The sequence below is a fragment of the Oryzias latipes genome, chromosome 6, assembly GCF_053564925.1.
Source record: "Oryzias latipes strain Hd-rR chromosome 6, Olatipes_Hd-rR_3.1".
Lineage (NCBI taxonomy): Eukaryota > Metazoa > Chordata > Actinopteri > Beloniformes > Adrianichthyidae > Oryzias > Oryzias latipes.
This window is the reverse complement of record NC_136242.1, coordinates 6,443,608-6,461,068: the sequence shown is the minus strand read 5'-3', so window position 1 is coordinate 6,461,068 and position 17,461 is coordinate 6,443,608. Positions and strand designations below refer to the sequence as shown.

General features: G+C 40.9%; 1 protein-coding gene across 2 annotated transcripts in view; it reads right to left on the bottom strand.

Moving 5' to 3' along the window:
- The window catches only part of tdrd12 (tudor domain containing 12), an 81,114-nt gene that overhangs the window by 63,506 nt on the left and 147 nt on the right, over positions 1–17,461 (bottom strand). For both annotated transcript variants that reach the window (XM_004086241.5, XM_023955529.2), the window contains exons 2-3: positions 17,229–17,273; positions 4,142–4,306 (exon numbers count right to left, since the gene is read on the bottom strand). In XM_004086241.5, coding sequence (XP_004086289.2) covers positions 4,142–4,306; positions 17,229–17,252 — 189 coding nt within the window. In that variant the 5' untranslated portion in view covers positions 17,253–17,273. The remainder of the gene's footprint in view (positions 1–4,141; positions 4,307–17,228; positions 17,274–17,461) is intronic.

The following is a 17,461-nucleotide window of genomic DNA, read 5'->3' as shown; positions in this document are numbered from 1 at the left end:
GAGCGGGTCCGAACCAGGCGAGCTGCTCGTCCCTGGAGTGGGTCAGAACCAGGCGAGCTGCTCATCCCTAGAGCGGGTCAGAACCAGGCGAGCTGCTAATCACTAGAGCGGGTCCGAACCAGGCGAGCTGCTCGTCCCTGGAGTGGGTCAGAACCAGGCGAGCTGCTCATCCCTAGAGCGGGTCAGAACCAGGCGAGCTGCTAATCACTAGAGCGGGTCCGAACCAGGCGAGCTGCTCATCCCTAGAGCGGGTCAGAACCAGGCGAGCTGCTCATCCCTAGAGCGGGTCAGAACCAGGCGAGCTGGTTGGTCAGAACGGACCGATGCCTTGATTTCACGTGTTTCAAGGTAATAAAAAGGGACTGGCAGACATTGAGGAGAACGACAGCAGCTTGAGAGCAGCTCTTTTACACACGGGGATTTCTCTGTTCTCCAAAACGTAACAGGGCCTTCTTTCAGAGAGATCATCTCCGGTTTACTCGCTGCCTCATCAGTGACAAGCGGGGATCTCAGACAGTCAGTCTCTGCATTAGAGGATCACATATGTGTTGGCAGCAGCATCAAACACACACACTGGCAAATTACTTTTTTATTATTTAGTTTTAATACCCTCTGATGGATTTGAGTCTGGCTTAAGAGAGAAAAAACTATGAAATAAAGCACAGTATATAGAAAATATAATGAGATGCAAAGAGCCGCATGCTCATTGGCCAAGAGCCGCATGCGGCTCGAGAGACGCGTGTTCGCCACCCCTGTTGTAGGTTCTTCATCATAGCCACCTTTTGCCTTGATTACTGCTTTGCACACTCTTGGCATTCTCTTGATGAGCTTCAAGAGGTAGTCACCTGAAATGGTCTTCCAACAGTCATGAAGGAGTTCCCAGAATGCTTAGCACTTGTTGGCCGTTTTGCCTTCACTCTGCAGCTCACCCCAAACCATCTGGATTGGGTTCAGGTCCGGTGACCGGGGCCAGGTTATCTGGCGCAGTACCCCATCACTCTCCTTCTTGGTCAAATAGCCCTTACACAGCCTTGAGGTGTGTTTGGGGTCATTGTCCTGTTGAAAAAGTAAATGATGGTCCAACTAAACACAAACCGGATGGAATAGCATGCCGCTGCAAGATGCTGTGGTAGCCATGCTGGTTCAGTATGTCTTTAATTTGAAATAAATCCCCAACAGTGTCACCAGCAAAGCAGCCCCGCACCAACACACCTCCTCCTTCATGCTTTACTGTGGGAACCAGGCATGTAGAGTCCATCCGTTCACCTTTTCTGCTTCACACAAAGACACGTTGTTTGGAACCAAAAATCTCCAATTTGGACTCATCAGACCAAGGCACAAATTTGCACTGGTCTAATGTCCATTCCTTGTGTTCTTTAGCCCAAATAAGTCTCTTCTATGGAAAACCAGAAACACTTTTTCAATTTCAAAATGAAGCTGCATTTTCTTTACTTAAAATCAAAAAGCAATCCACTAAAATGCTTTTTCCTTTTCTTCTTCAACACTGCTTATTCTGTCACTTAATTAAATGATAAAGAAAATGGTATTTGACATTTCATTTTCAAAAAGTTCTCTGGTAAATTTGTAGCAAAATTCATTGAGAAATGTCTAATTTGACAATTAAAATGAACTAACAGAAATGCTTTTTCATTTTCAAAATTTAACTGCATCAAATGACTCAAAATAAAAATGAAAAATCAATAGTTCAAAATGCTTTTTCATTTCTACTTAAAAAATGCTTATTCTGTGTCATAATTAAAATGAAAATGCAAAGAGGGGATTCTATTTTCATTTCAACCTCCACCCTACAAACATTGTCGCATTATTCAATTCGATTTAGCATTTCCAGCGGGGAGGTGGGAAGATGACGTCATTTCTATCTCCGTGTGTCCGGCTGCTAACAGACTCATGCTAGGAGCAGTGCGGCCAGGCTTGTAGCTTTGTGTTAGCGGCAGAGGAGAGGGCTTTGTGATGGTTGTGAACTTCTGATGATTGTGCACAGCTTCTCAGACTACGTAGCAGCATTTCCACCTTCTGCGGATGCACCGCGGTCCGTTGGACCCCCCCGACAAGCTTTTTGTATTCGGGCCGGCAGCTGCCTTCGACTAGCGGAGTGTGAAGCTCTAGATCGCTGAAAGCGGAAATGCTGCTACGATCTGAGAAACCATCATATGAATTTGTGTTTCCAGTGGTGTCCAGAACAAAATAAAGGATGATGTAATTCCCACATATTTACATATTTATTTGCAGCTTCGCACTGATTTTGCTGTTCGATGACAGCTGGAGCCCCATCAACATCTATAGCAGATTTCACCATGCTAAACGTTTGCTGGTTGGACCAACACGCACACAGCGTGAAGCTGCAGGAGACTATCTTCTAAACTTCTAAGCTCTTCTAAACTCTAAACATTTTGAAAATGAAAAAGCATTTCTGGTTTTGACTTTTATTTTTAATTATGCTACAGAATCGCTTCCATACTCTTCTGCTTGTTGCCTTTCTTTAGCAGTGGTTTCCTAGCAGATATTCTACCATGAAGGCCTGATTCACACACTAATTGAACCTGACAGGGAACACCTGACAAGTGAAAAACATTTCAGCTGACTTCCTCTTGAAGCTCATTAAGAAAAAGCCAAGAGTGTGCAAAGCAGTAATCAAATGAAAAGGTGGCTAGGGGTGTGACGATAACCGAATCACCGCGGTGATGACCTCATCGCCGCAGGTTTTTTTCTTTTTGAAGTTCTGCATATGGTGCATGATTGGAACTATAATAAACACATTAAACACATTCATCTTTGCTGATAATTTACTTTTTCTAGTCCTATGTTGAGACTTCAAGGGCTTCTGGCTTTTATCACTGTTCTCCTTCACTCCCTGGGTCGCGCCTCTCACTCCCTCTATGCTGCACGCTCCCTATATTTACATACATGCGCGGTTTCAGCAACACACACACATCCTCATTCTACAACAGAAGTTTCCGTCTCGCAAGGAAATACAACAAAATTACTGCGTTCTAATTATTAATTTCACTTGGGTTCATTTCCATTACAAGCTGAGGGGTTAATTACTGTTCTCCTTCACTCCCTAACACCAAACAAGAAGGCGCACTGTTAGATTTCAATGAATATCACTACATGTTTTGTTTGGGAACTATTTTGTGCAGCGCGACGTTACGTGTCTGTATAAATAAAGGCGGAGCCTCCTGCGCCGCGTCCTTCATGGGTGTCAGGCTTCATGGCTACCAGAAAGGTGACAAAGTGTCTGCAGTCTGTTTATTACTGGGCAATATATAATATTCTGAGAAGATGTCTGTACCAGAGAGCACAGGTGAAACCTCGCGTGCAGCTCCAGAGCGGTCCGCTGCAGAAGAATCAACACGCAACCCCAACACACTTGTGCGCACTACTCTCCTCCTCCTACACACGCAGTGCGCTGACACACACAGTCATTGTACAACACCTATATAGTTAGTTCATAAGTTAGATATGGAATAGTTACTGTAATTTGTTAATAAAGAATGCTGCGTTGTAATAGTATTCATTTGCGACGCGGCCGCTTTTGTTTTTGGTGGTTGTGGTGGGGGGTTGCAGTTAACCGCGCCCCCTGCTGGTTCATCATCGCGATGATCAAAAATCCCACACCATCACAGCTCTAAAGGTGGCTACTATGAAGAACCTACAAAATGACATATTTTCAGTTGTTTCACACTTTTTTGTTATGTATATAATTCCACATGTGTTAATTCACAGTTTTGATGCATTCAGTGTCAATCTACAATGTTCATAGTCATGAAAATAAAGAAAACTCTTTGAATGAGAAGTTGTGTCCAAACTTTTGGTCTGTACTGTAGCTACAGTAACATGATAAGGTGGCCCACATGCAAATGTGCCAAGTTTAACAGGATCCACAGCCAGATTTCTTTGTTGCATCTTCTTATCATACTTAAGTGTGTTGTTATTGCCAATTTGTGTTAATGGGCCATATCTACCCAACAAAGTCTGGTTTGAAGAAAGAATTGAGGCCGACAGGCAAGAACCTTCAGTAAGACCATCTGAAGATCAGAAGCAGAGCACAAGCACTGCTGACTTCAACAGCAGAATCTGTGATGAACAACGTTTTGATCAAATCAGACTGTTACAATACCTCCTCTTCCTCAAACGAAGTGGGGCTCAGTCTTGACCGGTCCTTTGTCAGGTCATTGTAGAATAGGTTCATTTGAGCCTGGAGCTTGGAATAAAGTTCTGCCGTCTCTGCGTCGATACCAGGATCTTGAATCACTCGACACCAGAGGCAGGAAGGACTCTCAATCTGCAGAAACCAAGAAAAATGAGACACTGAGGCCCATCGTGTCTGCAACACCATCGTCAGTGAGGTAAAAAAAAAAAAAAAAACTGAAAATGGTTAATTAATTAATCTTAATCTGAGTGGGTCTATTACCCTTTGGATCCGCAGGACGGGAGAAGCTGCAAAATGTAGTAGACTGTAAGTAAATATATTTATTGCTCTAAAAGGCAAAATAATGTTGGATTTTAAGTTCAGAAACTTCAAATAAGCCAATTGCGGAGCACTATCGTCACCGGAAGTAAACAAATCTTCAGAGTGAAGTATCAGTGAAGTTTACCATTATCAAAGTAAAACTGCATGTATGCATTTGGAAAAAAAATTATCCGCTGCAGAATCAATTGAACTACCATAGTTATCTATATAAAGACACCTGTCCACAACCTTGAACACTCCAAACTCCACTATGGCCAAGACCAAAGAGCTGTCTAGGGCAGTGTTTTCCCACCTTTTTTGAGCAAAGGCACACTTTCTCCTTGACAAAAATCCTGCAGCACACCAGCATCCAAAAATTAAAAAAGGAGAAACTCATAGTCTGTATTGATGTACAGTCCCTCAATGATCTCACATGCATTTTTGTGATAATTGTGGCAGAAAAAACTGGAAGTTGCAGCTGTTCTTTCTAAAAGATGTAATAAAAGTTAAGTTAGATTTTAGTAATAATTTTAAACTAAATTATTTGACATTTTACCCTGGTAGTTGTTTTTCCCTTAGTTTATTAACATGGAATTTTAAGTAACCTAACAAAAAAACAAATATATTCTTTCTAAATAGTAATTTATTTATTTATATTTTTTTAGACGTTCGTGCAAAGGCAACTGTAATTTTTGAACAATATGATGACAATATGTTTGATAAAATTTACACAAAAAGACTAAGATTATATTTATGTTTTCTGTAGCTACACAAAAAATGAACATGTTGAAGTTTTATTAGTTTTCTTTTGTCTTAATTAAAGATGAAGTTTTTGAAAACTTTAACAAAAATGTTTTATTTCTTTTTAGATGATTAGATTGTTTCAATTTAGTTTAATTGTGTCTGTTGGCCACTTCACCATAATCTGTTTCTTAAATGTTGTTATTACTTCTTCTCAAGTTTAACATGTAAAATAATCCATACGTTATTAGAAAAGTGTTTCAGTTAGAAAGATGACTTGGACCAAACTCTGGGATGTTTGGCTATTAATAAACACAAACCTTGAAGGAGAACTAAACTGTTGACCTCTGATTTAATCAAGAATGTTGAAGAATGTCCGACAGGGAAGACTCATTGTGCGCTGAGACGCTGTCACTTTAACCCGATGCACCATGGGAGATGTAGTGCTATGACTGCCACCGATCGCAGACAGACTTCTCTGAGCTTCATAGTTGTGTTCACTTGTTCCACGGTCTGACACTAGAGTCTGTGGAAAGCTACACCGCTAAAGACGAGCTTTAGCTGGTATTTTTGTTTGAACTGAGAGACTTTATCAGCAGAATCAGAACAAGGAAGTGAAGACTTTAACCACTTCTGATTGGTCAGACTGATGACGTGTAATTAACCCTCCAAGAATGATTGGTGGAGAGAGTTGAATGCGCGGGACTTTTCCGAAAACAGAGCCAAAGCTGTAGCTAAATCGCTGTGTCGTCATTCCTATCAGTGTCTTTACTAGAATCAAAATAAACAGAAAGAAAAAGTATTTTATGATCTTTCATATTCCTAACTACTCAGTGTTTTATCAGGACCTGTTTGGATGAACACAGAGCTGATATCCTGGAGATGGGAAATGTTTTTAGATCAGTGAATGGGACATTTCCCACGGCACACCTGATCATCTCCCACACACACCGGTTGAAAAACACTGGTCTAGCGACACCAGAAACCAAATTGTTGACCTGAAACAGGCTGGAAGTCTGACAAGAGAACAAGAGAAGACAAAAGAAATCTGCAACAGGTAACAGGGCTCCAGACTGCGACCAATTGGTCGCATTTTGCGACCAAAATTTGAGTGTGTGCGACTAAATTTTACATCCAGTCGCACATGTGCTACCAGTAAATTTGCCTCCCCCACCCTCCGTATTTTTAATACATCCAACGTAGAAGGGGCACGTCAATGATCAATGAAATAATCAATTAGACGCGAGCGCACACGCACGCAGGCAGACACACACACTCGTGCACATATTCATCAAACGCGAGCAAACACTCGCGTGATACCTGTCTGTGAGGCGGCCAATGCGTGTGAGAAGAATAGGAAAAGCCACTGTGAGTGGCTAAAATCCGTGTAGGGGGAGGGGCCTAGAGATATTCGCGCACGCGTAAACATCTGTGGGAAGGAAACAGAGACAAATATCATCACAAACTGATATGTGCGTCTGAGCTATGGGTGAGCGAACCATTGATTCGTTCTTCCGACCTGCAGCTAGTGTACCAGGGCAAGAGTCTAAAGCAGGTTTTTGGTTAAGCGAGTGGCGGCGTGTCACCCCCGACCACAAACGGTTTATGCACGGCTGTTAGTAACACTTAGGGCAGCTCACCGCTCCCGCGGGAGTAGGGTCAGCTGAGGAGAATAAATGTCCCACACCTACATGCGTGACAGCTGTTCAACGGGGCTTGAACTTTAAACACGCTCGAGCAAAAACAAGATTAGCCTTACACACTGAAAACACGTTGGGGAAAATTCAACGATTGACGTGTTTAAGATGATGCCGCGCCTGGATCGTTGGGGTGACCAGGCGGGGGGGGGGGGGGGGGGGGGGGGGGGGGTGAAGGCGAATGAAGGACAACAGGAAATTGGAGTTGTCCTTACCATTCAATTTAGTTTTAATATTCCTCTCTCCCTCAGTATGATCTGTGTTAGTATATATTGTATGATTATTTTAATGTCTTGTAATGTATGTAGCCTTTTTTTTAATCAGTTGGTATTTTAAATTATTTTGATTAATCACTGAACTACAAAAACCATCAGGACACATGTCCCATAATGCATTGTTTTGTAGTCATCACGGCAGCTTTCAGTCAGTGCAGTACTAAATTTCCAGCTGCGTTCGCTCAGGTTGGGGCCTTGCTCCCACCCCTTTCTCTGATATTTTTGTTTTGATTGACAGCAGATGTTGGAGCAAAAACAAAAATATACGTCACATACCAGGTGATCTGTGCAGCGTTACGTCCACCTGGGTGATCTCAAACACGCTCATTGCGCATCTTGGCTGCACTTATTTGGTGTCACCAACATACATTTCCATCTGTTTTCTTTACTTATTTTTACTGTCATGACAGCGATGGTGCTGTAAGTTTACCTTGTTGTTGCATCTTCAAAAGTCCAGATTAAAATGTGACACTGAATTAGAAACAGCACATTGTAATTTCTGCATCAATTATTAAAGTATTTATTCGTAATACAGTGGAAATTAGTAGATTTGGTTAGCATGTTGATTTACGGTATGCGCCCCTAAAATTTCTGGTTGTGCCCCTAAAATTTTCAGTTGGGGCCACTGTGCTCCTAGTGAAAAAAGTTACGGTAGTCTGGAGCCCTGGGTAAGCAGCTTGGTGTTAAGAAATTAACTGTACAGACACTTATAACCAGTTCAAACAGGAGCCATTAATACAGGTAACCAGTGGAGGACAGAGGATCCTCTACAGAAGAAGTTACAGCTCTGTGAGAGACAGAAATCTTGCTTGTTTGGAGATGACCAAATACTTATTTCCCACCATAATTTACTAAAGAAAGTCTTTAAGAATCAGACAATGTGATTTTCTGGAATTTTTTCTTCTCATTTCTCTCATGGCTCATGGGGTTGAGCAGGTCATCTGTTTGATCCCCGCCCCCTTCATTGCTGTGTCGTTGGGCAAGGCACTTCCCCCTCCCTGCCTCTAGTGTGTCTCCACTGGTGTGTAGATGAGTGTGCATGTCCTGGTGGTGGTCAGACACGCTTCTGTCAGACAGCTGTGGTACATCAGCAGTTACCATCACCAAGTATGAATGAATGATGGACACATTGGAAGAACTTTGAGCGTCTGGAAAAGCAGATAAATCTAACCCATTATTATTAATTATTATCAATGTTTCTTTTCTTCAAGAAATCTATCCCAGTGACAACGATGAAAATATAGATGTAAGATGATATAGATATTAGGGTTGTGCCGATGGACGATATCATCGTCCATCGTGATGGGTGACTGACATCCCGATGGAGAGACCACCATCGTGATGGCACGCCCCCGCCACGTTGCGCATCGACACCATAAGCCGCGGTTACATGTACAAAATATCTTGATGGGATCAATGGTCGGATTAGAATCCAACAGTGTACATGGTTCCAGAAAAATGTTTTCAGAATATAAAAACGTTCACTAAGGTCACACTTTCCGTCGGAATAAATCATTCGCACATGCGCAGTAGGGTTTGAAAACCGGAAGAATATAAATTCTGCCGAGCGGCTTTTTTTCCAAACTTTATTGAATGTAACAATTCAATACAAAACAATGTTAAACAGCGCCGAGCGGCTATATACATTGACATGTCAGCTCGGTAAAATACGAGATGATCTTCTAAACGTGCTTTTAATAATGTTACGGTTATTATGAAACACCTGTTCGCTCATCATTTGAATTTTAATCCGTGTGGTCAGTGCTTTTTCTGAACGAAGCCAGGATTAGCAGTATGCTAACACGGGCTAACAACATTAGCTTTGGGTGGTGCTGCTTGCTGGCTGCACGTAAACATGTAAGAATAACATCAGCCTTTATTTAGTCGGGACACGACTGGAAACACAAATCTGCGTGATTGTTTGAATGTTTTCTAAGGACTGAGCGACATTTCTGCTTTGAAGCTCAAACCGCTGTGTGTGCTGACGATCCGAGCTGTGCTCACACACACACTTTTAGACCCGGTTCTGAGTTCGGTTGTTTGTACCCCTAGAGCTGCGGGACGGATCGCAGTCTTAAATCTCCCACACATAGCGCTCATGTAGCAAAGCACCCCCCCCCCCTTCCCCTCAAACACAAAGCTGGAAGTCCGCACTCCGCCGGTCCACTTCACTAGTGAAGTGCGGGAGCGGACTACTTCTTTTCTATTTTGTTTGTTACTTTTTTTGTTAAAGTCACTTCCCTCAGTTTATACTGGATCATCGTGGATTAGTCATTAGTTGGGAAATAAAATGAAAAAAGCAAAAAAACGAATCGCAGTTATATAAGAACGAAAAATGTAAAAAATCCCCCCCCCCCCCACCCCCCCGACGATGTCATCGTCCATCCCGATGGTTGACAGCAAACATCGTCAACGGCCAATTTAAGGGACATCGCCCAACCCTAATAGATATAAGATATACTTTTCTTCTGATACCAACTGATCAGCAGGGGCGGCTACACTATCAAATGGCTACAGGTTAATTTTTGCATAGAGGACAAATTTGACATTCTGAGAAGGGACGTTCCGATCTGATCATGTGATCGGAAATCTGGCTTGATGACTCGATCGATAATGGATGTGGTCTCCCGATCAGTATCGGACATTTAATTTATCATTATTATGACCATCGCTTTATATTTCAGGCTTATTCAGGTTAAAAACTCAATTATAAGTTTGCACATCAGGAACAGATCACAACATTTTATTGCCGTAGAGCGCAGCAGAAAACGTTCAAGAAGGCTAACAAAAACATTTCAGTCAAGATAGAGAGATGTTCCAGGATCAATAACCCCTAGAAATGCTGTAAACTGACAACAAGAGTGTCTATTGGCCTGTCTTAATGCAAACAACAACCTACAAATGCATTTTAACAGAAAAAGATCTGATTTCTGTTTTTTTTTTCTGAAAGTCAGGCAAGGAAAAAATCCCTGAACTTTTCTTTGAGCGATATGGCGGGCGTGGAGCAGAATTTTTGAAAAAATAAATGGTCTTAGATGAATTCTGGTGCATTCTGGCAGCTAGTTATTCACTTCTTAATCAACAAACTAAGACTAATTGGAGCATCATGATTTGTCATTCAAACCCCTAGTTTGACTTGCCATGAAGGACTTGCTGGTCCTAAAAAAGAATTTGGATGATTGCTAAAAGTAACACAATCCTACAATCTAAGCTTTTCCTTAAAGATGCAAAACATACAATTGCTAAAATATAGTAACATCAAAGACCCGGATGGCAAAAAGAACACCAGAAACTATGATATTCTATGAAAGTACCTCATTTATTTGAACAATTTCTGCTTTAAAAATACTGTTTTCTCAAACTATAATTACATCAAAATATGGGATCTGCTTTAAACTATCTTTCTATAACATAATACATCAATTCTTTAACACCAGATTATTTAGTAATCTGGGAAATATTAGAACAAACATACAAACAAAATTAAACATTGTAAACATTCTTTTTTTAAGGGAGTGCAGGTCCAAACCACCAAATACTTATAATTACAATAAATGTCAATAATGTTTTTGAGCAAAACTGAACTAAATCATGGTAATTAGGAAATACAAATAAATTAGGTAGAGAAATGTATTCAAATGTTACAGTTTTGATCAATGTGGTTGAAAATCTACAAGGGGGGGGGTTCTCCTGGTCAATGGGGCACTGATCAAAGAAATAAAGAAGAAGAATAAGGAGGTCCCAGACCAGATTTAAAAAACTACTACAAACGGTACATACAAACCATTCACAGACTTGACATAAATGACAATTTTCAAACAATGTATAAGCATGTTTTAATCTCTGCATAAATTCCACTGTAACTAATTATATTAGAACGGAGAGTGAAATTCTGAACAACAACAATTGTACCCACCTCCAACATTTTTATTCCGAATGTACGTTGAAAAGAAATCGCCATATTTGTCTTTTTCCTCCAGCCAAGACCACTTAAATTTGTTATTTATCGTCTTCTCACAACTGAGGTCATGACCACGCTCAATAATGACGATGCCCGCTAGGGTTGGGCGATGTCCCTTAATTTGGCAGTTGGCGATGTTTGCTGTCAACCATCGGGATGGACGATGATATCGTGTGTGTGTGTGTGGGGGGGGGGGGGTATTTTTAATGTTTCGGTTTTATATAATTGCTATTCGTTATTTTACTTTATTACTTTATTTTATTTCCCAACTAATGACTCATCCGCCATGATCCAGTATAAACTGAGGGAAGTGACTTTAAAAAAAAAAAGTAACAAACAAAATAGACAAGAAGTGGTCCGCTCCCGCATTTGATTAGTCAAGTGGACCGATGGAGCGCAGACTTACAGCTTTGTGTTTGAGGGGAAGGGGGGATGCTTTGCTACGTGTGCGACATGTTTGGGAGACTTAGGACTGCGATCCGTCCCGCAGCTCTAGGGGAACAAGCTCCCGAACTCAGAACCGGATCTAAAAGTGTATGTTCGGGCAGAGCACACACAGCGGCTTTGGGGCAAGAGGGTAGATCGCGGGCCAGAAAAGATTAAAAAATAGAAAAATTAAAAATAAAATAGAAAAGATTAAAATAGAAAGTACTTAAAAATTCACCAGCCAATCAAAATCCTCACTGAGAAGTACGGGACTTGATTGACATGTAGATTGGCCAATCGGAGATCCTCTGATACGTCACTGCACATGCGTGTATAAAAACACTGAGCGCAAACTATTTGTCATCAGAAAGTCGTTTTATGCCCCGCAGCACGTCAAGTCCCTGGCAGAAGACCACTCTGGACAACCGGAGTGTTTATTGAAGTCTATTGAGTTTATTGAGCGAGTCTCTTCCTGCTATCAGCTCTGCAGTTCTCGCCAAATAAAAACGAGCTCATTAAGGAAGCTGTTTTTTACATGGCACGCGCTTCGTACGGAGCCAGCAGCGCCTTTGAAATGCCATGACGCTCCCCCCATTGCACGGTTTACAGCAGAGCATGACATACAACGGTTGCTGCTTTCTGTCTTTGTAATAAAACGCCTCATCTGTTAATACTAAAGTATCTTTGTGTAATCTTACGGTGTAGTTCTTAATCATCAGTATATAAACAATGTTCAAATAAACATATAACTAATAAACATAACTAACAAACATTTACTAATAGTATTTAATATATATATATATATATATATATATATATATATATATATATATATATATTAATTTTTCAATTATTTAATTTAAGTAACTAAAAAGTAAATGTAACTTTGCAACTTTAAACAAGTAACTGCAAATTTGAACATAGCAGTAATTAAGGATCTAAAAAGTAAATGTAACTTTGCAACAGTAACAAAAAGTAGAACCTCAAGGCAGTCAGAGCAAAAAAGTAAATAAAACTTCTTAACTATTGATTACGAACAAATGTGAAATAGCAGTGATTAGAAGCAGCATGAAAACTTCTTAACTAGTGTTACCTACTACACTGCAGTGCTCTCTTCAAAAAATCTGAAACAGACCAGAGCAGATTTAAGTTTTATATGGTCTATTTTCAGTAATTGAAAAGTGTATAACACACGGAGATAGAAATGACATCATCGCCCCACCTCCCCTCTGGAAATGCTAAATCGAATTGAATTATGCGACACTGTTCGCAGGGTGGATGTTGAAATGAAAATGCAATCCCCTCTTTGCATTTTTATTTTAATTATTACACAGAATAAGTGGTTTTTAAGTAGAAAATGAAAAAACATTTTAAAGTATTGATTTTTCATTTTAATTTTGAGTCATGTGATGCAGTTACAATTTGAAAATGAAAAAGCATTTCTGGTTTTGAATTGTATCTTTAATTTGCTACACAAATGCTTCCATAGAGCTCTTCTCTGATATGCCTTTTTTATTTCTCTGACAGAGACTCAGTTCAGTTAATTACTGTAATTACACTCTCCAGAATGTACAGAGCGCCCATGGTGCGGTGCGCCTCATGTGTTGTTTGACTTTGGTGAAGAGGACATAGGAAAGGACAGCATGAGAACGGTGAGGAGGGAAGTGAGGACGTGAAAGAAGACACTGCCCAAATAGTACAGGGATGTGCATTATGCAGATCTACATTGTTTAAAAAATGCTGCTTGCAAAGAGACACAGAGACTTCATTTATGAAGCCCAGTTTAAACTGAAAGCTATCAGCTATGCAGAGGAACATGGGAATCAAGCAGCTAACCAGAGAATTCCAACCACGCTCAAGTTGGCTTCTGATTCACAGTAGGGTTGTGCCGATACCATCGTCCATCGTGATGGGTGAGTGACATCCCGATGGAGAGACACCACCGTGATGCCACGCGCCCGCCACGCTGCGAGTGGACACCATAAGCCGCGGTTACATGTGAAAAATATCTTGACCGGATCAATGGTCGGATTAGAATCCAACCGTGTACGTGGTTCCGGAAAAATGTTTTCAGAATATAACAAACGTTCACATGGGTCACACTTTCGGTCGGAATAAATCATTCGCATTCGGTTATGTCATATGCGCAGTAGGGTTTGAAAAAACGGAAGCGGATATCAGTTCCACCGAGCGTCTATTTTTTTCTCAAACTTTATTGAATGTAACAATTCAACACAAAACAATGTTGCCGAGCGGTTTTATACATTGATATGTCAGCTCGGTAATATACAAGACCATCTTCTAAAAGTGCTTTTAATAATGTTACGATTATTATGAAACGCCTGTTCGTTCATCGTTTTATTTTTAATCCGTGTGGTCAGTGCTTTTTCTGTTGAAAAACGGAGCCGGAAAAAGAAGCCAGGATTAGCAGTATGCTAACACGGGCTAACAACATTAGCTTTGGGTGGTGCTGCAATCTGCATCTTGGCTGCATGTAAACATGTGGGAATAACATCAGCCTTTATTTAGTCGGGACACGACTCGAAACACAAATCCACGTGATTGTTTGAACGATTTTAAGGACTGAGCGGCCTTTCTGCTTTGAAGCTCACACCGCCCCAAAGCGCTGTGTGTGTGCTCACGATCCTCTGCTCAGACACACACTTTTAGACCCGGTTCTGAGTTCGGGAGCCCGTTCCCCTAGAGCTGCGGAACGGATCGCAGTTTTAAATCTCCCACATACTACCGCTCATGTAACAAAGCACCCCCCCCTTCCACTCAAACGCAAAGCTGTAAATCCGCACTCCGCCGGTCCACTTGACTAGTCAAGTGCGGGAGCGGACCATTTCTTTTCTAGTTTGTTACTTTTTTTCTTAAAGTCACTTCCCTCAGTTTATACTGGATAATCGCGGATGAGTCATTAGTTGGGAAATAAAAAAAATAAAGTAATAAAGTAAAACAACGAATAGCAATTATATAAGACCGAAATATTAAAAATACCCCCCCCCCCACGATTTCATCGTCCATCCCGATGGTTGACAACAAAAACATCGTCAACGGCCAATTTAAGGGACATCGCCCAACCCCAATTCACAGCTTCCGATTCTCGAGGGCACTAAAGGAACATTCCATTGAAATCTGCTCACTGAGTCCACCTTAGACCAGGTCCTGTTCAAAAACCGCTGGACCTGGACTGCTCAAACCTGGATTGATTTATGATTTAGATACTAAAGAATACGTTAAACCCAGTTTCTGATTTTATGCAATTTAAGGGTTATAGAGGCAAGGGAAGGACAACTTAAAGCCAAATACCAAAACAGGAACTTTAAAGTAAATTATGAAACAAACCAAGAAATATTGAACAAAAGAATTTAATCCAGGTTTTAGCAGTTCAGGTCCAGGGGTTTTTGAACAGGACCTGGTCTGAGTGCGCAAAATGCAGTGGAATGTCCCTTTAGTGCCCTTGCGAATTGGAAGCCAACTTCAGCGTCGTAGAATTCAATATGGATGCATACATGGTTCATAAGTGGAGGAAGCTGGAAAACAAAGTCAGACAGATCAAGAAGACACAGTTGCGTTTTTTCACACATTAGATTTATTTGGATTTGGATCTAAATGCACAATTCCCCTGGACACAGAGTCCGCCTTACCACCAAAAGGCATTTCAACCATAGTTTTAATTAACAAAGGAATTAAACAAGGATGTCCATTCTCACCTTTACCTTTCATAACTGCAGCAGAAATGTGATCAACCCATTTAAAAATGTGCTAAACTCTGTGGGAAAAATTACCGAAAAAGTAAACCGTACTAAAAATATATTGGTGCTAAGTTACATTTCCAAAGATAGGAAAACAATGGAATAAATTAATTAATGGAAAGTTTTAAAAAGTGTTAACTCTGACATGTGTGATATTTCTGTTTTCTGGGGCTTTTCTGCTTTTTGCACTAATTGAATCCCTAAACATGAAAGAAAAGCAATAAACCAAATTTTTTAAAATACCTTCCTCTAACAATACGTCAGACCAACAGCAACATTTAGGCAGATTCAGACTTGGACGCACACTGCAGCCATGTGCACGTTGGCAGCACGTGTAACATTTCCGTCGGTTTTTGTGCTACGTCACACTGAAATAGGTGCGAATAACATCAGCCATCAGTGGCGGTTTTTGATATGGGCGATGTGGGGGGCGGCATTTGCCGTGCCCGATGCGTGCGTTACGCACATATGGTGCTGTGCTACGATAGATGTCTACGATATTCAAAGAGGAAGCTTGCAGCTTTTAATTTGAAATTGCTTCAGCTGCCGACACTCAACACTTTTATTTTGATACATCAGACTCTTAAGAATGTCTTCATCCTATTTGCTTTTCACACTTATGGTGCAAAAAAAAAAAAAAAAAAAAAAAAGATGAAATAACTCAGAGTGAAACAACGTAAAACAGGCACATGAAAAGGAATTGGGCAGAACAAACACCCGTGCTCAACTCAATTTCGACAAAAGCAGGCAATGGGGATTATTTCCCACAATTCCTTGCTCTGACACGGCAGACCCGACACGCACGTGACCACCGCCTTCTGCTGCAAGACATTTGCGGCCACACCTCTTTGCGGCAGTCTTTGGAACATAAGTCAAAAAACTCGAGAGGGGGGCGCAACTCACCGGTGGCTGGCTGAATCACACTAACAGGTGATTGGGAGTCTTTTTCTATCTGACAATCAACTCTGGGCCGCAGCTGCGCCTCCCGTCATAGAGACGGAGCCGCGTGTGTCAGAGGGAAGGGGAGGGGGAGGGGTGGTGGGCGCAGACCATTTTTTATGGATTGAGGTTTTTTGGAGGATTTCTGCTGTTGGTGTTGCACAAAATTAGGGAAATGCCAAATATTTTTTGAATAATCCCACTGATGAGTTCTATGATTTAGTCTTTAATGTTTTATAAGACCTAAACATATTAATCACAATAAGTTTTTTTTTTAGATCTAATCCCTCTGATATGTTTCACAAAGACACACACAGGGCGTCACACATTAAGAAATTATTGTTAAAAATGAAGCAGGAGTCCGGCTCTAAAAAAAATGCTCTAAAAAATGATAAAAGAGCAAAAAAAAAAAAAACGGAATTATTTGATTTGTAATTTCTTATTAATATTTCCAGCTTTCTTTGTTTTGTTCAGAAGCATGTTCATATTTGTATAATTTTGACAGAATATATTTCTATGGAGAGCAAAATATTACAAGTTATTTAAGGTTTAACTTGAGTTACTGTTTTTATTCATATTTATGTTCAAAAAGTTCAGTTTAAAAGGTTTAAAAGTTTAGCTTTAGTGTGTTCAGTAAATGTTTATCTTCTTCGGCCCAAAACCTTAAGCGTGTTTTTAACTTAGGCCCCCTGTGTGACTGAGTTTGACGCCCGCTGTAATACGAGTCTAGAAAAGTCATGCATTTTTTGTGTAAAATGGCTAAATAGAATATAAGGAACACAACAGAATGTTGTTGTCAAATTTTGTATGTGTGCGGGGGGGGGGGGGGGGGGGGCGCGCTGGTGGGGTTACTCGCCCAGGGAGTAAGTCAGTGTACAACCGCCACTGTGACTGTCAGCCATGAAACGAATACCTTCACCCGCAAACGCTGGATAACAGTCCCCGGCTTTAGCTCACCTTTTGGATGAAAATTTTTGGCATGTCAGTCAATCCACTCTGCCGCTGTTGAAAATAAAAACAAAATTGTACAGTTAATTTCCGACGATTGATTGACCGCGCGACGCCAATTCGCGCGTGAGCTAGCCACCTAGCTAGCTAATGTTCAGTTGTTTCTCGAAAGCTAAAAACGATTTTTGCACAACATGGAGCAAATGTAAAAGTTTGGGTTTTTGTCAGCTTTTCGTGAAACT